We start from the raw sequence: 21792 nt of genomic DNA, 5'->3' as shown, positions 1-21792 counted from the left end.
GAAGTCTCCTGCACCTGGATGTACCTGCTGAATTTACAAATCCCATCAATAGCCTCTCCTGCTTGCTTTGAGGATTGAAACTGATGAAATCTTTAATTAGAATAGGCTGTCTGATGGAGCGTGTGCACATGCAATCTCACCACTGCTCAGAAAAACTGCTTCATTCTTTTCTTTATCTTCTTAAATAAAGTTAACAATATTGATCCCAATCAAAAACATTGCCTCTAGACCAGGGATCAGCAACCTTTGGCACGTGGCCCACCAGGGTAAGCACCCTTCCAGGCCGGTTTGTTTACCTGCCGTGTCCGCAGGTTTGGCCGATTGTGGCTCCCACTGGCCACGGCTCACTGCTCCAGGCCAATGGGGACGGCAGGAAGCGGCAGCCAGCACATCCCTCGGCCCGCGCCGCTTCCCGGGTTCTGTGCCCAGGGTTCTGACGATCAGCGCATGTGTCTGAACCTGGTAACCCTTAGCTCTCTACTGCTGTATGTAAGACACTCAGATTATGAGCCACTTATTCAAGCCGATGAGCAGTTACTTTCAGGAGTAGACCTGTTAACATGTGAGAAATTGTTCACCAGTGTGAGTCAGAGTCTCATCATCTGACTCTTAGCCATTTAGCTTTTGAATTTTAATAGTGAAAATGTCCTGATTTAGAACCAGAAATAGGAAACTGAAAATGTCACTTCTGACTTCCAGCTTGTTCCTTTAATATACGATTTTGGACTTCTTAAAATTGCAGAGCTTGGCTCTTAGTTGTAGGACCTTTCCATTATTTAAAAAGTGACTATAGAATCATTTCATTCTTCGAGCTAAGAGCTGTTATGCTGGACACTGAAAAGTTACAAGCTGAATAGACCAGATAGCCAGCTGGAGAAAGGATGATTCCTGTTCTGCAGATATGGAACGGAGGTACAGAGAGGTGAAGTGACTTGCCCAAGGTCACAAAGGAAGTCTGTGACTGAACTAGGAACTGAGCCCAGAGCCTGCGTCACATCCAGCTCTTAAACCACATGCTCAACCTCTCTTCTGCTCCTGCAGCACTTTTCATTCATTATTTGTGCGTGAGTAGCTCCCATGATGCGCTAGGCGCTGGTGCCATGCAATCTCCCTCCACACACACACGCACACTGAGAATTCCAGGCTAAGAACATGACTTCTCACATTCAAAGTGCTTTCCTACCATTAATAATGGCACTTTACGCCTGTATGGAGTCTCAGTGCTTTGCAAAGTGGGGTGTTCATCAGCATCATCTCACAGGTGGTGGAGGGAGGGGGAAGAAACTGAGGAAGTTTAAATGATGTGCCTCCGGTCAGACAGTGAATTGGTAGGAGGGTGGGAAAAGGAACCCAGATTTCCTTAGCACAGGCTCCTACTCTAACTACTCAACCACCTGGTTTCTCTTAAATAAATTGATCTGCCTCAGGGAGGTAAGGGAAGCAAGTATCATTCCCATTTTACAGAGGGGGAAACTGCACCAGAGAAGTAAAGGGTCAGATTTTTAAATGTACTTAGGTGCCTACCCAGGCAGCTAGACAGATTTAATGGGACTGTCAACATTTCCTAAATAAGTTAGGAACCTAATGCCCGTGGATTTCAGTGGGATTTATGCACTTAACCTGCTTAGGTGCTACTGAAAATCTCACTGGATGCCTGCCTGCATCTATAGGTGCCTAAATACCTATAAAAATCTGGCCCTAAGTAGATTGTATAGGGCCGCAGACTTAATTGTTCTAGTTACTGCAAACACAGTGGGCCAGATTCATCCCTGGTGTAACTCCACTGAAATCCCTTACACTGCAATGGTGGCTTAGCACACTCAAGGAGCAGTTTGTTGTTGGAGTGTTTAACGGGGGAGGGAGAAGAACACATCCACACTGCAAAATCACCTTTGAAATAGTCCTTGAGCTTGTTCATCCATCCTTCACACCGTCTCCTGGGCAGAGAGCGCTTTTGACAGGCATCTTGGCTACAGCTATTGACAGGCTCTAGCTACAGCCGTACAAATGATTGACCTGCACCTATTTATGGCTCTCAAGAATTTAGACCATCATGGCTTTATAATCTGCCCTTTACTTATCCCCCAATAGGATCGTATTAACCACCCACAGTTACTGTGAATATTTTTTAACGTTGATCATTCAAGTAAACCGTAACTTACTCATATGTGCGGCTGAGTGCTCTTCACTTTCCTGTTAGGGCAAAGGGTTCCCCTAACCCCTTAAAAATAGAGGGTGGGATTTTCAAAAGCACCTATGTGATTTAGGAGCCCAAGTCCTCCCAAGTCACTTAAGCCCTGATCCTTATGCATACATTTACCTTGACACACCCTGAGTAGACCTAAGGCTACAACTCAGCCAGAGCACTTTATCTGGGGACTGTCTGCACTTCCTCACTGCACATTGGCCAGTTTATGAGATTTTTCCCCCCAGCATGCATTTCTGGGGGCTGGCCCTTTAAATCTGGCAGAGAGCATCAGCTATGCTTCTCAAGTGGCTGTTTTGTAACTGGCTGCTGCATCCAATTTATTTGAACTAGTGAGATTAATTTCACCATACACACTACTCTTCAGTTCCCTGCTCCAGGCCTGCTTACACGGGCTTTGAGCAGGAAGGGGTGAATTTCACTCTAAAACCTAGCTCATTGCTTTCTTGGTCCATGTTCAGAGATAATGATGTGTGCCACAGTTTCAGGGTAAGTACACCTGTATTCCCCCTTCATGGTCCACTAAAGGCACCCACTTTAGGCTTCTGGCTCCCAGCGATCACCTATGTTGGGTGGAGACTTGAGTGTCGTTCCCTCCTGAACAGTGATTTTAAGGCTGCACAACTCCCTGCTTTACAGTGTGATATCCCCAGCAAGCCAGACAGCCTAAACAGGCCAGCACCTCTGAAGGCTATGACCAGTGTATCGCCTGCCATTATAAATGACCACATCACTCTTTCTAAGCAAGCACATTTATTCTTAAGATAAAAGCATTACAGAGAAAATGTATTTAAAAAATAAAAGAACCCACACGCATGCTAGAAAGCTTATCAGAAGTCTCACCCATTCCAGCTTAGGGCTCTGGAAGGTTTTAGTCCTTCAAATCCAGAACTGGGTTTTCCTCATGGTTACAAGATCATCCGTATTAGCTCCAGAATGAGAATGCCCAACTGGGCAGATCAGCCATTTCTTTGTACAGTGTGGGCTTTTGAGCTTGGTCTTCTGTTACAGGTAATCAGCAGGCATTGACCCCCTGCTCAGTGCATAGCTTTGAAAGGCTGGGATTTTGCATAACCAGGGGTGGGAACTTGCATTAACCTTGCCCTAGGGATTCCCCAGGAAATCCTCTTAATACCCATTGACCCAAAAGTCCATACATTTTCAATATAGTCTTTTGAACTCCTCAGTCTTACATCTAATCACATCTCCACCCCTTGGGAGGTTACTTACAGTGTCAGCCTGCAATAATATATAAACTAATAGAATAAAGACTTTTAAGGATATTACAGGAAATTGCCATAGCTGTCATAATAACTATCCTGCCTCCCTCCTCTCCCTCCTTAGCCCAACCAGTCTTCTCCCTTCACTCCCCAGTCCTTAGCGTATCCCCTAGATGCACCTGTCCCCACATTTCCTCTGTTAAATTGCTGTGTAGACTTCTGGTATTGGGCTGGAGCCCAAGCTCTAGGATCCAAAAATCATTAAAAAAATGGATGCCCTCAATCAAAACATTTTATTTTGATAGCTTTCTTTCACTTTCTTTCTTTCTTTTTTTTTTTTTTTTTTACTACAAATTAACTGACATTTTGGAATGAAAAGTCATTTCAAACCAAAAACTGGAACTTTTCATTTAGAAAATGTTGAAGTGGGAGTTTTCAACAATTTCAAAACTTAGGGGGGGGGTTCAAGTTTTTGTTTGTTTGTTTGTTTTTGGGGGGGTTTTTTGAACCAGGAAATTTGTCAAAACTGACCCTTTCCCACGAATGGGCTCAGTTTTGACAGATCAGCATTTTCCAACAAAGAGTTTGTAGCAGGGTGTTTACCCCACTCCTGCCCTGAAGGGTTAAAAACAGCCCTGGGAGGGGGCTGTGGCTGGAGAAAGCAGCTTTTAGGCTGGGCTGATTGGGGGAAGGGACTGCAGCTGGAGCCACTCTCCAAACAGACTCAGCTGGCCCTATAAAGGCAGAGAAGCCAGGAGCAGACACAGTCTCTCTCTGTTTGTAGAGGGAGATAGGCATGGCTGCAGGGAGCTAGACACAGCGTACCTGACTGGAGCAGGGCTGGGGAAAGGCAGAGGAAGCTTCCTTATTCTAAAAGATTATTTCACTGCTCACATCTTTTTGTGTTCTGCAGCAGCAGACCCTTTCTCTAAGACTGCCTCAGTCCTTCTGAGCTGCCTCAGCATAGACCCGCCCTCTTATAGATCCTTGCCCTGACATGCCTTTCTGGTGGCTGGCCCTTTAAATTTGGGAGAGGCAAACAACTGTAGCCCTAAAATGGCCATTTTGCAAGTGGTTGCTGCATCCCGTAGCTCTGTCTCTTCCAGCTGGTGAGTGTTCTTGATTCTGCTATGTTTGTCCTTTCTTATTGCTGGGGAAGTGGCATATTCTCCTTCTTTGTTTAAAGGCATCTAATTTGAGGTGGGAGGTTCAACTTCCAGTATTATCAGTTGTTTTCTCTTGAGGCATAGTCATGAGACTCCAGCATAAAGTCAGAAGCATAGGGAAAAAAATAAAACCCAGTAAATCCTCTTTCAAGCATCGTACTTATTCCTCCACAGTAGTTAAGCTAAAGCTGGTTTCGTTTGGTTTAGGGCAGAGGGGAATCCACCGATATTTTAATTTTCATAAAGTGAAAGTCCTTCAAAACATCTTTCCTTGCTGCTTAACTTTTAAAAAAAAAATCATGGTTCTTTACAACATTTCACTCAATTTACGACAGCAATTTATCATAACATACATCATGACGGCCCTCCTGGACTGATTCCCTATAATACAGGATGAAGTAAGCTTTTCTGCTGTGTTTGTAAAGCCAGCTCTGCTGCTCATTGGGTTGAGGCCTCCCCGTTGTTCGCCTTTGCAGTTGGACAAGCACGTATGTTTTCTCTACCCATCCACATCATCGACATGTGGTTTTCGATTGAGTTCTCTGTGTTAAAGGGAAGTCGCCAGCCACAGCAACACTTCATTTGCTTAATTTCACGCCGGAAAGTTTTGCTGAAGACGTAGTAGATGAAAGGGTTATAAGCTGTTGAAGACTTGGCAAACAGACACGGCAGTAGCGTAATGACAGGATGTAGAGAATTGCTGGAGTTAAAGATTGACCAGAAGCTGACGGCTGCGTAGGGTGTCCAGGCACTGAGGAATCCGACGCTGACAAGCGCAGCCATCTGAAAAAGGCACAGTGTGTTCAGTCTTCAGCTAACACTGCTTTTTCCTTCCCTGGCTCTGGTACGTCACGGGTGGTGTAGTATGGCCATGGCGGTGAATGGAAGCATAAGGGCCCTGAACTACACCTCTCGTGAGGCACTGCTGACTCAAAATATTTCCATTTTTCATACAGAGAAGACACTTTTAATGAACAGCTTTGTTGAGTCAAAACCCCATTTTTTTATCCCACCTCCACCCCAAAAAAAAGCTGTGATGGAAAAATTTTGACCGGCCTTACTCAGCACCATCCTTTCTCCATGTCCATGAAAAATACTGTACGGCTACAAGGCAGAACCCCACTCAAAATGATACCTTAACGTGTTTTACACCTATTTCAGCATGATTGGAGATACTTTTATACAAGCATAAATCAGGGGCACGGCTGTATAAGTAGGTCTAACGGGCAGCATAGTACATGAGGCACATAATTCATGGCAGTGTAGTCATGCTGTTGAAAGCAGTGTGGATCCAAGTGCTCTCTGGATGTCTGTCCACCGTGGTAGTTACATGAACACATTAATGAATCATGGCTCTGATCCTGAGGCAGGACACCTCCTGGTAATCATTGCACTTCTGTGATGGGGTGTGTACACCACTCTGGCAAAGAGTGTGTTAGTGGCACCTGCAGGGTGGGCCAGGCCTAATTTAGGATTTGGCCCAGCGGGAAAGGAGCTGGGTGGCTAATAGAGAGGAAGGGCTTCAGGGGAGTAAGAGAGGCTGGCAGCCCTGAGGGGAGAAGGTTTGGGTGAATTTTGGCAAAAGGCCAGGAGAGATACTGAGTGGGATGGCGCAAGGCCCGGTGGAGAGCCTTGATAGAAGGACAGGAAGTGGCCCTGCGGGGAGAAAGGCCTTGGAGAAGTTGCTTGTTACAAGAGTCTGAACAGACTCTGAAGAGCTCAGAAGGGAGCGGGGAAAAGGGCTGAGGGACAGGGCAAGGCAGGAAATGGTACAGGGAAGCAGCAAGGAGCTTGAGGGAGCAAATCTTAGCTGCTTGCTACGGGGCCCCTGAACTGGAACCCAGAGAGGAGGGAGGGCCTGGGTTTCTCTTCTGGCCTCCAAGGAGAATGGTGTGAAAGCCCCGATACAAAGTGTAAGGACTATTAAAAGCCCAGAGATAAGGGATGGAAGGTCCACTGAGCTCATAGTCGGGGGCTGAAGACCTGGCCTGAGGTCATCATCAACCATTGTTTGTGGGACTCTGTTCCCCCAGAAGGGGACTGAACTTGACCTGGCTGGAGGGCCGAGCCACAAGAAGCAGCAGACGCCTGCAAAGCCAGACTGACTGTCAGCAGCGGGCACCAAAGGAACAGAGCCTGCCCTGCTGGGGTGGGGGAATGCACTGATCGGTGAGTCACACCAATGCATGAGTGTGTCTAACATGCACCATCTACCCCTGGGATGGGAGCCAGCTGGGTCTTACCAGCGGTAGGGCATGATCAAAGCATTGTCATTTATCAGAGCATAAATCAACCCCCTGTGACCGTCACTACTAGGTCTCCTTTCTGAATTGATGAATGCTGACAAGCGTCCACAACACAAAACCTAGCACTTTGGAAGGGCACTAATTGGTTTGCCTTGGTAGCCGTCTCAGCTGAGGCCAAGAAATGAATGCAACTGGAGACTGAACAACCCTTGCTGCCCAATGGATGGGGAGAACAAATTATGTAAATTTGTAGAACTATGGGGTGGAATCACACAGTAATGACTTTCTCTGAAGAGTAATTAGGCACCAGTGCTTTTATCCCTTCTTTCTAATACAATAATTACTAGCTAGAAGACTGCCTCTCTCCCCAGGAGAGGCTGCCACAGCTGCAGTCAGCAGAGGGTATGAGATATGCCCCATTAGGGCCCTGAACCTTTAGAATTTGCTTTTCCCATTGCTCCATATCCAGTTGTGCTGCTAGACCCAGCTGGCTCCTTGGTCTCTAGGGACTTAGGAGATGGGTGAGGCTGAAGGATGGTTAGAAGGCGGGGCAGTTCTGGAGGTGATTCGCGTAGTGGTGTTTATTAAATTTGGACAAGATTTTAAATAAATAGGAACCTGATTTGTTGCTTTTTTTGAGGCTCCTAATAAGTGGCTTGATTTTTTCAAAAGTGATGAGCTCTCATCTCTGCTCATTAACTCGAGGCTGGCAATTGTAGGAGCCTAGAGTTTTCAAAATTCAAGAGTCAGGCCCCTAAAATCAGTAGAACAACTTTACAATCTTGAAAATTAAAAAAAAAACCCGCACCATTCTGGGTTCTCTATTTGTCTTATAATGCTTAAGCCTTTATGGGTCACCTTTTCCAGCTTTTCTCTGCAACCATGAGGCTAGAAACTTTTCTTTTAAATAAAAGCTGAGTCTCAGGTAATCATGTGACTCCAGGAGCTGGGGCTTTAAGAAAAACACCAAATTCTGTGAGACTTGCAATTAAATTGACAAAGTTGGCAACACTGACACTTCTAACCTTGTAGCTCTCTTAGGCCCAGATCCTCAAAGGTATTTAAGCACCTAACTCCCAATCAATGGAAATTAGGTGCCTTTTAGGATCTGGGCCTTAAATTAATCTTGGCCATATGTTCTGGGGTAGCATTATCCTAGGGTAATTGCTAGAGCCTCCTTATTTTATGATATGTATTTTCTCAAAGGGTACCCAGAATCTGGGCTAGGCCCTTCCGTTTACTGTAGCATACAAGGGAATAAAATAATGACAAATTACACTATGCGCCAGCAGGTGGAAGTTGAGGAAATAAAAGTTCTTTGAACTGGAGAGTCCTTTATGTTGTTCATCAAGGAAAAATTAATGTTTTGTTCCCTATTCTTACAAAATAACATTCAGCCCTTCCAGGCTAGGGTTCATCTGAGGTTTTCAAGGCACTTTCCAACATGAATTCATGGATTTCAAGGCCAGAAGGGGCCACTATGATCACATAGTCTGACCTGCTGCACAGCACAAGCTAAAGTACTTCACCCAAATTCTGTATCCAACCCATATGTTCTATTCAAGACATGGCATAGCTACAATAGTTAACCCACACCATATGCTTGTGTAGTAGGCAAAAATATCACTTTGCCCACCTTCCCTCTGGAGGAGAGCAGCTTTTTGGCAGTATACATTAACTCGCAGCCCAGTGCCTACAGCACTCTCCTGGCATGTGGGAGACCCAAGCACAAATCCTTTCTCCGTGTCAGACAGAGGTGAGAGTTGAACCTGGATCTCCCACATCTCTAAGCACTGGATAAAGGTATGAGCTGTGCACCTGTCAGCTTGTTTGGAGCTGATGGGGAGGAGTCCTTAGGTGCTTGGAAAGTTGCACTCAATTCTTTCTGGCTTCTTAGGCCACAGAAAGGAATGAATGCAACTGGAGACTGAACAACCCTTGCTGCCCAATGGATGGGGAGAACAAATTATGTAAATTTGTAGAACTATGGGGTGGAATCACACAGTAATGACTTTCTCTGAAGAGTAATTAGGCATCAATGCTTTTATTCCTTCTTTCTAATACAATAATTACTAGCTAGAAGACTGCCTCTCTCCCCAGGAGAGGCTGCCACAGCTGCAGTCAGCAGAGGGTATGAGATATGCCCCATTAGGGCCCTGAACCTTTAGAATTTGCTTTTCCCATTGCTCCATATCCAGCTGTGCTGCTAGACCCAGCTGGCTCCCTGGTCTCTAGGGACTTAGGAGATGGGTGAGGCTGAAGGATGGTTAGAAGGCGGGGCAGTTCTGGAGGTGATTCGCGTAGTGGTGTTTATTAAATTTGGCCAAGATTTTAAATAAATAAGAACCTGATTTGTTGCTTTTTTTGAGGCTCCTAATAAGTGGCTTGATTTTTTCAAAAGTGATGAGCTCTCATCTCTGCTCATTAACTCGAGGCTGGCAACTGTAGGAGCCTAGAGTTTTCAAAATTCAAGAGTCAGGCCCCTAAAATCAGTAGAACAGCTTTACAATCTTGAAAATAAAAAAAAAAAACCCACACCATTCTGGGTTCTCTATTTGTCTTATAATGGCTTAAGCCTTTGTGGGTCACCTTTTCCAGCTTTTCTCTGCAACCATGAGGCTAGAAACTTTTCTTTTAAATAAAAGCTGAGTCTCAGGTAATCATGTGACTCCAGGAGCTGGGGCTTTAAGAAAAACACCAAATTCTGTGAGACTTGCAATTAAATTGCAAAAGTTGGCAACACTGACACTTCTAACCTTGTAGCTCTCTTAGGCCCAGATCCTCAAAGGTATTTAAGCACCTAACTCCCAACCAATGGAAATTAGGTGCCTTTTAGGATCTGGGCCTTAAATTAATCTTGGCCATATGTTCTGGGGTAGCATTATCCTAGGGTAATTGCTAGAGCCTCCTTATTTTATGATATGTATTTTCTCAAAGGGTACCCAGAATCTGGGCTAGGCCCTTCTGTTTACTGTAGCATAGAAGGGAATAAAATAATGACAAATTACACTCTGCGCCAGCAGGTGGAAGTTGAGGAAATAAAAGTTCTTTGAACTGGAGAGTCCTTTATGTTGTTCATCAAGGAAAAATTAATGTTTTGTTCCCTATTCTTACAAAATAACATTCAGCCCTTCCAGGCTAGGGTTCATCTGAGGTTTTCAAGGCACTTTCCAACATGAATTCATGGATTTCAAGGCCAGAAGGGGCCACTATGATCACATAGTCTGACCTGCTGCACAGCACAAGCTAAAGTACTTCACCCAAATTCTGTATCCAACCCATATGTTCTATTCAAGACATGGCATAGCTACAATAGTTAACCCACACCATATGCTTGTGTAGTAGGCAAAAATATCACTTTGCCCACCTTCCCTCTGGAGGAGAGCAGCTTTTTGGCAGTATACATTAACTCGCAGCCCAGTGCCTACAGCACTCTCCTGGCATGTGGGAGACCCAAGCACAAATCCTTTCTCCGTGTCAGACAGAGGTGAGAGTTGAACCTGGATCTCCCACATCTCTAAGCACTGGATAAAAGGTACGAGCTGTGCACCTGTCAGCTTGTTTGGAGCTGATGGGGGAGGAGTCCTTAGGTGCTTGGAAAGTTGCACTCAGTTCTTTCTGGCTTCTTAGGCCACAGAAAGGAATCATCAGAAGCTCTCAGATAGTCTGAGTCACTTATAAAAACAGCATGGGTGACGGGTATAGTAGGTCAGGGGAGTCTGAACCTTCCCAAACAGCCAAGTTATGGGTCCGTCCTGAGGCCCCTATTCCGCCCCGTCCCAATCTTCTCCTGTGGTCCAGCCCATGCTGCTCCTCTTCCCATCCTCCCTCAGTCTCTCCCTCGAAGCAGGCAGGGCCTCAAGCGGGTGGGCTGAGGTGGCTAGGGCTGGAGGGCTGGGACTCAGGCCGGCCAGCGGGCTGGGGATTGGGGCGGGGCTCCTTTGGCTGCTGTGGGAGGCTTGGGGTTCTGGCAGGAAAGGGGGGTGGAATGGGAGGGGCCTCAGGCAGAAGGGGCGGGGCTGGGGGCTAGCCTCCCCGAATGGGGGGTTCATGTGCCACCCACGTAAAACAGTCTGGCTGGATCAGATTGGCGAAATGCCACAGATCCTCAGAGAGGTGCAACATAAGGTGGGCAAGAGATTCCCACTCACTGAGTGTGAAGGGAGCTAGAGGGGTTCCTGCAAGGGTCTCGTCACACAGGGCCCCTGCTTGCTTTGACCTGTTCTGGCTCTTCAGGTCACTCACCAGTGTCAGCCTCCTTTCCAGCTTAGCTGCGTTAGGGATCCTGTCAAAGTTCTGTATCTCCTGATATGCTTTGTGAACCTTCCACGCTATGCCCAAGTAACAGGTGAGGATGGTCAGCGCAGGCAGGAGCGTGCACAGAATGAACATGCTCAGGATGAAAGAGAAGCCGTTGGCGGAGTTGTGGAATTCGCTCCACGCTATCGTGCAGGAGATGCCGAATGGTTCGGGGCCATAATAACCCCAACCCAGCAAAGGCAGAATGGCCCAGAGCAGCGAGCACAGCCAGATGAACGCAATCAAAATGCGAACGGCTTTCTTGTTGATTGTATTGCCTGGAAGGAAAGGAACAGCAAGTCCATATGAATCTCACATTAACCCCATGATTTCAGGGCTAGTTTAAAGGAATAAAAGATTTGCCCCATGGGACCCACCAGCAGGGCGATCGCGATCTGCGGCAATTCAGCGGGAGGTCCTTTGCTCCGAGCAGGAGTGAGGGACCCTCCGCTGAATTGCCGCCGAATACCTGAAAGTGCCGCCCCACTCCGGAGTTACCGCCCCAAGCACCTGCTTGATAAGCTGGTGCCTGGAGCCGGCCCTGCCCACCAGGCAGTGCCCTCTGATGTATCAATGTTGTTGTACCATGCCAAGCACAGCTGAAGTCAAGGAGGTGCCCTCTGCGCCAGATCCTCAAACTGGCCTTTTCCCATCCCATGCAGCCGGGGAATGGTGCTGCAAAGGTGGCTGAGCTATCACTGCAGCTCCCTGATCGTTGGGTCACTGCGGGGAAATCGATGCTCTGATAAAATATTCGCAGCACCAAGTCTCTGAGCCCTGGCTCAGGCCACAGAGCTAAACATTGCAATGTCATGGGGAGCGTCTCAGAGCCCAGGCTCCAGCCAGAGCCCAAACATCTATGCTGCAATTTTAGAGCCCTGTGACCCCAAATCAGCTGACCCGGGCCAGCTGCAGTGATGCCTCAGGTTTTTTATCACAGTGTAGACGTACTCCGAATGCCAATCTAGTCCCTGGAACAACTAAGAGCAGCTGCAAGGCTTCTACTCTAGAATCGTACCAGCCTACAGGGGCCATGCCAGCAGGCCAGGATTGCCAGCATGTAGCGGTCTGGTTAGGCCCCTTTCTCCCAGCCAGCTCCTTGCAGGTAGGGGGTGCATGAGTCAGGAAGCGGGTTCTGACCAGCCCAATTTCCCTGGAGCCAGGAAATCCAGGCCAATGCAAAGTACCTTTTCAATGCCAGGAACTAGGCCTTTGTCTCTCATTGGTGCTTTGGTAATGTTACCTGTTAAGTGATGCCTTGTAGAACCAACTCATTCTAGTTAATAGGTCACATGTCATGGTGGATTCACGCTGCTTCCCCCCACCCCAGAGGCTCTTGTCTGTCTCTTCTGTTCTGAAGCCAAATCTCCTCCTCTACCATATGGTTTCTTTACTCATTTCCCCCTAAGAGCAGCTGACAACACATTGAAGATAATGAAGCGCAGCCTACTTGGAAACAGCTGTCAGTAGCCTGCTGAAGAGGGGCTATCAAATTGCTTATAGCTCTGAGTGGCTTCTACTGCACTCTTCCTTCAGGGGACCTCAGAGATATCACTTTAATGAAATGCCCAGCTTCCACCCACACAAGGAGTGGGGATCCTAACAGGTCACCAAGGAACAGCGATAGACAAACCTTAAAAGAGTCTGAGTTTCAGGACAGGTAAGCACCAAATTCTAGTCTGAAATCCATCATTGTGGCATTATGTGTATTACAGCAGCACCTAGAGGCCCCGTTGTGCTAGGTGCTGTACATGTACTTAGTGAGAGACACTGCCTTCCCTGAAATTACAGCCTAAATAGACGAGACAGAAAAAGGGTGGGAGGAAGGAATCACCTGCATTGACATAAAGAGAACTGAGGAACAGAGACTTAGGGCCATATCCACAAAGGTACTGGGGTGCTGCAGTTCCTAGCTTATGTACCAAGCTGCCTAATGTAATCCACAGTCCTGCATTAGGCGCCTAAGGAAAGGATCCTCAGAAGCCAGCAAGATGAACTGGGAGCCACCTATGACCTGAAACTCGCTCTCTCAACATAACAGCCCAGTGCTCTACTATTGTGGACCCCGGATGACTCATTGTCATGACTCAGGTCCACAGGAGCAGCCATACATCAGCCCTCCACTGGGCAGCCTGCTGACAACTGCTGACCCCAGGACCTATGAAGTCCAGCCACAGTTTGAAGCTCCGCCCCATGGGTCCTATTGGCGAAGTCCCAAAGCAGCCAATTGGCCTGCCTGCCCTATTTAAGCCAGGAACAGGAACAACCGGGATCCACCCTGTCCTGGAATGTGTACATGGTGCCTCCTCCTCCTCCTGCGTCTCCCCCAGCCTGACTTTCTGACAGCCCGACCTGGGTTGGCCCCTTACCTCTGATCTCCAGTTTGACTCCCATCTCTGACCCCCCGAGTATCCTGACCCGGCCTGACCCTGGTTACTGACTCATGGTTCTGATCCCAAGTTTGTCTCCTGCTTGTGCTCTCCCAGTATCCTGACCCAGCTGACTCTCAACTCTTGACTGTGGACTCCAACTCTGACCACTAGGTCTGGCTGCCCACGACCCGGCCTCGACACTCTTCAGTGTTGTATTTTATTACTTACTGTTAGATGTGGATGAGTTGGTTACAAGGAACCGGATCACAGCCATCATACACAAGGTCATCATGCTGGAGACACCGAAGAGGAAACCCATCAGGGCATAATATATACAGGATGCATCTCCTCCGAGCCAGGCATGGTTCCATGCTGAGGCGATGGCCAGCGGGTACATGCTGATGGCCATTCCAAGATCCGTTACGGCTAAATTTATTATAAGCAGCTCGGGTGACTTGAGATGGGAAGAGCGCTTCACTGCGGTAGCAAGGACTGCTGAATTCCCCAGAATCGTTAGGATGCCTGAGAGGGGAGAAACAAGTGTAGATAGTAATAATGATCGATGTATTTGTTGACATGCCAGTGATGTGCTTGACGCTGTGAAAGACAACCAGTGCCAGTCGCTGGCCTATCTAAAAGATAGACACGTAGAGGTGCCATTTGTAAGGAGGGCACTTGCCCTCCCCCAAAACCTTGGTTTGCTCCCCCCTGACTTTTCATATTCTCCATTATGTCTTTCCGCTTTTCACCCCTCCCTCCCCCACAGACTTTGCAGGATATGAAATAAACACTTGTAATGTTCTAGATGCTGACATGACTGTGCTTTCCCCACCTCCCCCACAAAAACTTTTCTGAAAGGACGTCCCTGCAGACACAGAGCTAAGGTGCGCTGGGACACTCGGAGGCATTTGGCTAACGATGTGGCTCTTTGGCTCCCTCTAGTGACTAGACAACACAGAGGTTTGCATCTGCTACTGTAAGTTGCCAGGCCTGGTCATCAAGTTTCTGTGGTAGTAATAATAATACTTGGCTCTTACATAGGGTTTTTCATCAAACCCCTTCACAGTCTTGAATGCATGTATCCTCACAATTGAGCAGGCGGTCCCAGGGTCAGTCCCTGCAGCTGACTTGAACAGACATTGTTAGTGACAGGATGCTGCAGAATTAATCACAGCATTCGTTGTTTTGCTGCAGCCAGGCACCTGACATTTTGTTTTGCCCCCTGTCCTTACTGGGACCTGCCTGCAGCTGCGCCTCTTCTTTAGGATGGTGTCAGTCCGTTGGAGTCAGTGGGATCATACTAGTGTAAAAGCAGTGAGGGTGAGGTAAGAGTCAAACCCAGACCTTTCTGTGGGACCTAGAAGCACTGTTTTAGCCTAGAGGATCTGTGCTGATCCATCTGTATATGATTTGTGTGAGATCTTAAAAACTAAACAACTAGTGCACAGAAATGCACCTGGCTTAAAACATACAGGGCCAGATTCCCTGATATGGTCTGGCTTATTTGCACAGCTCTTGCAATGCAAAGCAGCCACAAACCTGGCTTAACTGGTCCTTGCCAAGACATACCAATGAATCGGGCCTGTGATGTTCAAAACACAATGATTTTGGGGTCAGACCTTTGCTTTATTCTGTGACTTTGCTGAGGAAAGAACAGAATTTGACCCTTCACCTAATAAGACTCTTCAGTTTTTGTAATGTTTCTTTTAGTGAAAATCTCTGCTGAATAAACTTCCTTTCTGAAGCTCTATTAGCTTTGCTGAATTCATCACAAAGTTCTCTCTCCTGACCTCAGGACCCAACCTTCCCAGGCCTCTACATGCAGAGCTGCAGGACTGGACTCTGAGTTAAGGTTACCATACTTCTCCTTTTTGAGCTTTCTTTCTCCAGTGGTATTTTTAAAATAACAGGAAATATCCCGAGTTTTTGCAGAGCAGACAATCTGCTGCTCCAAAAAAGCCCTGATTGGTCCATTTCCCAATTGGTCCCTCCCCTGCATCTGCCCTCCTGTCCTCTGCCCTCCCCTCCCCTCATTGGTCCATTCCCCTGCAAGCCACAGCTGCCGGATCCTACCCACCCACCCAGTTGCTCTCAGCCCTCAGGAGTGGGTCCCGCAGGGAGGTGCTGACTGATGGCTGTCATTGCATCCTTGGCTTGCACCAGCCACCCTGCCACCGTGAAAGGGAGTGACACTACCCCTCACCCCCAGTGAGTATCCCCACCACAGGCACCTCCTTTAGCTCCTCTCCCTTCAGAAGTGTCCTCTTTTTGGGAACCTGAAATATGGTAACTCTAGCTGGTCTGATTGGTCATTAAGCTCAGTGCCACCTGGGTTTTTCAGAGTGCATTCAACACCCCCCGGGGACTGGATGCTACTCAACACCGTGTAGCATGCTAGCCATTATGTCCACATGGCATGCTTCATACTTCTCCCAAGCCCCTAATAATGGTTTAACATCAGAGTCTGTTCCTTTGCACTATGACTATGGCTAGACTAAGAGCTAAGGGTGCGGTGTTAGTTATCTAGATAACACTTAAAACTCTAGCCAAGACAAAGTAATTGTACTTTATAACCAGAAACTTCTATGCTTAAACTCTGTACCGTTCACTTTTGTTTTTTTAATATCATCATCTTAATAAAATGTCTAAACGTGTGCTAAACTGTTAGGGAAGCACAGGCTTTAACTGGATCAGCTTAGCACTTGCAAACTAACCTTGTTTTGACTGGAGTTTCACAAGGCTTTAGACTGAGCTAACTAACATTGTATTCGATCCTATATCGGTCCTTATACCACCCATATGAGTGTAGAATCTGAGCACCTCACTCAGTTAAATCCTAGGCTGAACTAAGAGTCTATTGTTAAGGGATAGGCTGTTTTAAATGATGAAAATAGCCACAAGGTGCAAATTCCTGTAAAAGCAGGCTAGCCGACCTAAGAGGCGCACAGAAGTAACCAAATGTCGTCCCCTCTTTCTCGGAGGATGCTTTCACCTAGCAAACCGCTACACCAGGGATAGGCAACCTATGGCACGCGAGCTGATTTTCAGTGGCACTCACACTGCCCGGGTCCTGGCCACCAGTCCGGGGGGCTCTGCATTTTAATTTAATTTTAAATGAATCTCCTTAAACATGTAAAAAACCTTATTTACTTTACATACAACAATTGTTTAGTTATATATTATAGACTTAGAGAAAGAGCCCTTCTAAAAACGTTACAATGTATGACTGGCACGTGAAACCTTACATTAGAGTGAATAAATGAAGACTCGGCACAGCATGTCTGAAAGGTTGCTGACCCCTGCGCTACACTCTAGTGTCATTTTTCTTGCCAAAATATTACTAAAGCCTGTCCAAAATACCCAGAGCAAACAATTGGGTCTGTTTTCTTTTCAAGCAAGTACGGCTCTGCAGCAGCGAGGTTGATCTAAAGTTTTACGGTGAACCCGCTCTCTACCGTCAGCAATGAAAAGAGGAAACAACAGATTCTCATGCTATACAATGCCTTCCCTTTAGCTGTAAAAGCAAGACTGTAGCAGTGTGTTCATGAATAAGATGCAGTGATGTATTTGTAGGGGAAGAAGTCAGAGAAATGTCCAACCTCTGAAAAATAAACAGTGTTCCTTGTTTTCCATAGATCCCTAGCTGGGGAACATATTTCCCCCTCCTCTATAACACTTCGCAGCATCATTTCCAAAATACACCTTGACTAACTAGTTACCTCTCTCACCTATTGTGCGGCTAGGAATTTAGACTGGGATTTTCCAAGGAGCCTAATGGAGCTAAGCACTCAAATCCTATTGAAATTCAGTGACAGTTGGGTGCTTTCCATCCTTAGGCTTTTTGGAAAATCCCAGCCTTAACAAACAGATCACTACGATGCTATTCGGAAGCATGCAAGAAGCCCACAAGTAATAAGGATCCTGAGCTGAAGCCACACTCTGCGTGGTATATATGTACCCCTGTACTGTACTTCATTGTAAATCTACCTTCAAAACCACAAATAGCCAATATACAATATACAAACAGCCTATACAAAAAACTCACATGCTATTTGAAAAGCCTCTCACCCTTTTGTACAAGCTTGTCCTATTAAAGCAGAGCTGTTCCTAAGAAGCAACTCTAGGATCAGACCAAAGATGCTGTCCTGTACAGACCCCCACAAAACTGCCTCTCTGTTTTTGAGCGTCAAAGTGACCCATAGAACTCCAGCACCGGGATGCTGAAATGGAGGCAGGTGATTTACAATCTCGGTTCTGCAGAGGAGAACGTCTGCTGGCAAAAGTTAATTCTCAAAATTATGGGCAACAAATTCTGGAAGGGATAGTAAACATTGCGCGTCAGGGCTCAAGCCAATCTCTAACTATTAGAGACTAGGATGAGACCGGGGGTGGGAGACAGGGGCAGATTATCCCATCTGCCTATTCTTGCACCTTCCTCTGAAGCTTCTGGTACTGGGCACTGGCAGAGACTGGACCAAACGGACCATGGGTCTGCTTCAATCTGGCAGTTCCTGTTCCCTAAACAAGCATCAGTGACTGAGGAGGGAGAACTCACCTATGATCAGAAGAAACACTCCTGCTCCGTAATCCACTGTGGGGTGGAGTTTGGAGAGATATTGCTGCTCCATGGCCCCTTGTGGAAGTGGGTAAAGATTTAAATCAAAGGCACAGCAATGCTAGGCGGGACCGTGAAGAGGCTCTTCCTCATGGTTTGTGTGGAGTTTGTCCGCAGGTGCAGGCAGAGAGGTGGGGTGCAGTCAATTTAAGGGTCCCCCCTGTGCAGTCTCATCTCTCCATTTCCCTTGTGCTCCCTGGCAGGAGATGAGGAGAGTGTTGCTGGGGAAAGCACTCCTCCGTGGGGAGTGTCAGAGCTCGGCACAGCCAGGGTTACACACTCACAGCCTGACTGGCTACCAGAGCCTCCCTCCACCCACTCCCGCTCTGCTCTCTGCTTGTCAAGCCACCTCTCCGTGCAAATCCCCTCTCAGTGCACTGCAGTGGGCAAAAGAAATTGCAGCTCATCCAACAGCATCTCTAGGGAAATAGACGCTATGCAGCAGGAGTATTTTTATTGCTTTATTTCTGAGGCATGGAGATGAGAGGGCTGAGGAGGTTTCTCTTTGCTCTGCCCTGTTACAATTAGGGTGACCAGATGTCCCGATTTTATAGGGACAGTCCCAATTTTTGGGTCTTTTTCTTATATAGGCTCCTATTACCCCCCACCCCCATCCCGATTTTTCACACTTGCTGTCTGGTCACCCTAGTTACAATAGGCAGGATGTTTACGGCTGCAGCGTATGGGGGTCGCAGTCCCACTCCAGCAGGCAGGGCTTCCGGGGGCTGGTTATAGAATGTGTGAGCACAGTTCAAGGATTGTGCAGTGCTTGTAGCAGCAGAGATCCAGGACAGAACTAACTGTTCTCAGTCACTCTGGATTGGTGTGTAATTACTAGGGATGGGCCCAAACTAAAATCCCAGATCCCAAACTCTCAGACTACAAGGGATTTAGCAGCAGCTCCAGATTGTGCAGCTGGCTCCTCTTTAGAATAGTCTGCACCTCGACTCCAGATTCCCAAATCAGAATAAATGTTGCGGAAGTTTGGCTCCAGATCCGAAACTTGTAGCATGGATTCCTGCCTAGTAACTCATATATGAAGGTCCTTATTTTTCAGAAGCACCCTCTGATTTTGTACATGCATTTTAAATATCAATCTGGCAGGTACATTTTATAGCACTTCTTAGGTGTCTGACTACCAGATATGTGAGGGTAGCCAGGTAGATGGACATCAAATAAGAGGTGCTATAAAAGAGCCTGGGTATTTGTGGGTGTAAAATTGGAGAATGAATTGAGGCACTTTTGATCATTAGAATGTGTAAAGATCCCTTCTGCTTGCAGATTTGGCCTCTGCCATGGACAGGGGAGGTTAGCCTAGCTCAGAGGTCCCCAAAGTGTAGGGTGTGCTCCCTTAAGGGGGGCTGGAGGAATCTTTGGGGAGGAGCAGCGGGGCCTGGGCCAGCCCCAATGGGGGTGTGGAGGGAGCACCACCCAGCCCTTCCCTGCCCCCAGTTCTGCTCCAGTCCCGCCCCCAGGCTGCATCGCCAGCTGCCGGCCCTGCATTCAGCTCCGGTCCCAGTAGGGCTGCCAGGTGTCCGGTTTTCAACCAGAACACCCGGTCAGAAAGGAACCCTGGCGGCTCCGGCTGGCACTGCTGACTGGGCCGTTAAAAGTTTGATTGGTGGCACAGCGTGGAGTCCCCTCCTGCACCCAAACTCCCACCTGTAGCCTACACCCCCCCCACACACACACAACATCCCAACTCCCTGCCCCAGCCCTGAGCCCCCTCCTGTACCCCAAACCCCTCATCCATGGCTCCACCCCAGAGCCTGCACCTCCTAGCTGGAGTCCTCACCCTCTGCACCCCAACCACCTGCCCCAGCCCAGAGCCCTCTCCTGCACCCTAAACCCATCATTTCTGGCCCCACCTGGAGCCCATGCCAGAGCCCATCTCCCCCTGCACCCCAATCTCCTGCCCTCTCCCACACCCCTCATCCCCAGCCCCATTCAAGATCTTGCACACCCAGCTGGAGCCCTCACCCGCCTCCCACACCCCAACCCCGTGCCCCAGCCCAGTGAAAGTGAGTGACAGTGGGGGAGAGTGAACAATGGGGGGGAATGGAGTGAGTGGTGGGTGGGGTCTTGAAGGGACAGGGATGGGCAGGGAAGGGGTGTTTGGTTTTCTGGGATTAGAAAGTTGGCAACCCTAGCTCCCAGCCCCCTTCCTTGGCCATGCTCCTGTCCCCAGACCCACACCCAGCTGCAGCCCCAGCCTCAGCCCCCTTACCCATGTCTGCACCCACCCTCCCCAGCCATGTCGCTGCTCCTGGCTCTGGGGTGGGGCAGTGGAGGGTGACCTTCAAAAGTCTGGGGACCACTGGCCTAGCCCTCAAGGGACTCTACTAGATGCAAATCCAGGTATCCATGCATGAAGAGCAAGCAGGTGGGATGACAGGTATCTGTTCCTCCTCTCCCAAGGCTCATATCTGCAGAGTCCCACAGGGATCCATACTATCCCTTCTTCTCTTTAATATCCCCATAACACCACTGGACAGAGGGGGTGAGATCATAGAATATCAGGATTAGAAGGGACCTCAGGAGGTCATCTAGTCCAAAGCAGAATCAATCCCCAGACAGATTTTTGCCCCAGATCCCTAAGTGGCCCCCTCAAGGAGGAAACTCACAACCCTGAATTTAGCAGGCTAATGCTCAAACCACTGAGCTATCCCTCCCCCATACCCAGGAGATGCCATGGGCTTAGCTGCCTACAGTATTCTGGTGGCACTCAACTATATCTCTCATTCTCAACTGACGCAAGCCTCACACCTTTTAAAGTAGAGCTGTTGTCAAGAAGCCCTAAAGCAACTCAAGGATTGGACCAAAGATGCTCTCCTGTACAGAATCTCACAAAACTCTGCTTCCCTTCTCTTGAAAGGCAAAGTGACCCACAGAGCTCCAGCACCGGGATGCTGAAAACGGGGGCAGAATGCCTACAGGAAATTAGCTCTTGGACGAAGAGCAGCTGGCTTAAGCTTAGCCCAGGCCAGACCGAAGTGATGCTGGTAGGAAAGGGGAAGCACTTTGAAGAGCTTACCAAGGCTTGTCTCTACCTTCCAGGAAGGTATATAGCCACAACAAAGTGGTGCAATGCCTCAGGTTCCTGCAATGCCTCAGGTTTGACTCCCTGCTAAGCTTGTTTGATCAGGTAGCGTCAGTTTCTAGAAATGCCTTCTTTCATCTCCGGCTTGCTAGGAAACTTTGTCCCTTCTTCCCAGATGAGGCGCTGGCAACATGCATTTGTCACCCCCAGGCTGGGTTGAAGTTGATTGTATCTGAAGCGAACGTGAAGACAATGCACAGGCTGTGACCGAATGTAGCTGTTTGCCTGCTCCATGGCTCCGCAGGAACAGCCAGCTTCTGATATCAGTTCAAGGCTTTGGTGCTAATCTTCAAAACAATTAACGGCTCAAGCCTCAGCTACATCAAAGACTGAATTTTGACCTTGAACCCCCATGACAGCTGTGCTCCTCTAGCACAAGGCAGGCCACAAAGTACAGGGTGAGGCGTGTGAGAACTGGGGATGAAGTCTCTGTCAAGGGGATCTGGCTATGGAACTCTCACAGGGTGACACTGGCTTTTTAAGAAGGAAGAGCTCAGTGCACTTGTGACCGCCAATCACCTGGGTCATATAAATGGGGAGAGACTGAGCCAGTCCAGGGTTCAGTCAG

At 48.0% G+C, this 21792-nt stretch overlaps 1 protein-coding gene across 1 annotated transcript; it reads right to left on the bottom strand.

The window, feature by feature from the left end:
• Window positions 1–3858: 3858 nt before the first annotated feature.
• On the bottom strand, window positions 3859–18400 carry LOC120401496 (opsin-5-like). Its single transcript, XM_039531578.1, has 4 exons — window positions 18065–18400; window positions 13738–14031; window positions 11084–11415; window positions 3859–5375 (listed from the first exon to the last, which is right to left on the bottom strand). The coding sequence occupies exons 1-4, from the start codon at window positions 18135–18137 to the stop codon at window positions 5031–5033; spliced, it is 1044 nt and encodes a 347-aa protein (XP_039387512.1). The 5' UTR covers window positions 18138–18400; the 3' UTR covers window positions 3859–5030.
• Window positions 18401–21792: the final 3392 nt, after the last annotated feature.

Source organism: Mauremys reevesii, linkage group 3 (assembly GCF_016161935.1).
Source record: "Mauremys reevesii isolate NIE-2019 linkage group 3, ASM1616193v1, whole genome shotgun sequence".
Classification (NCBI taxonomy): domain Eukaryota; kingdom Metazoa; phylum Chordata; order Testudines; family Geoemydidae; genus Mauremys; species Mauremys reevesii.
This window is presented reverse-complemented; position numbering and strand designations above follow the sequence as displayed.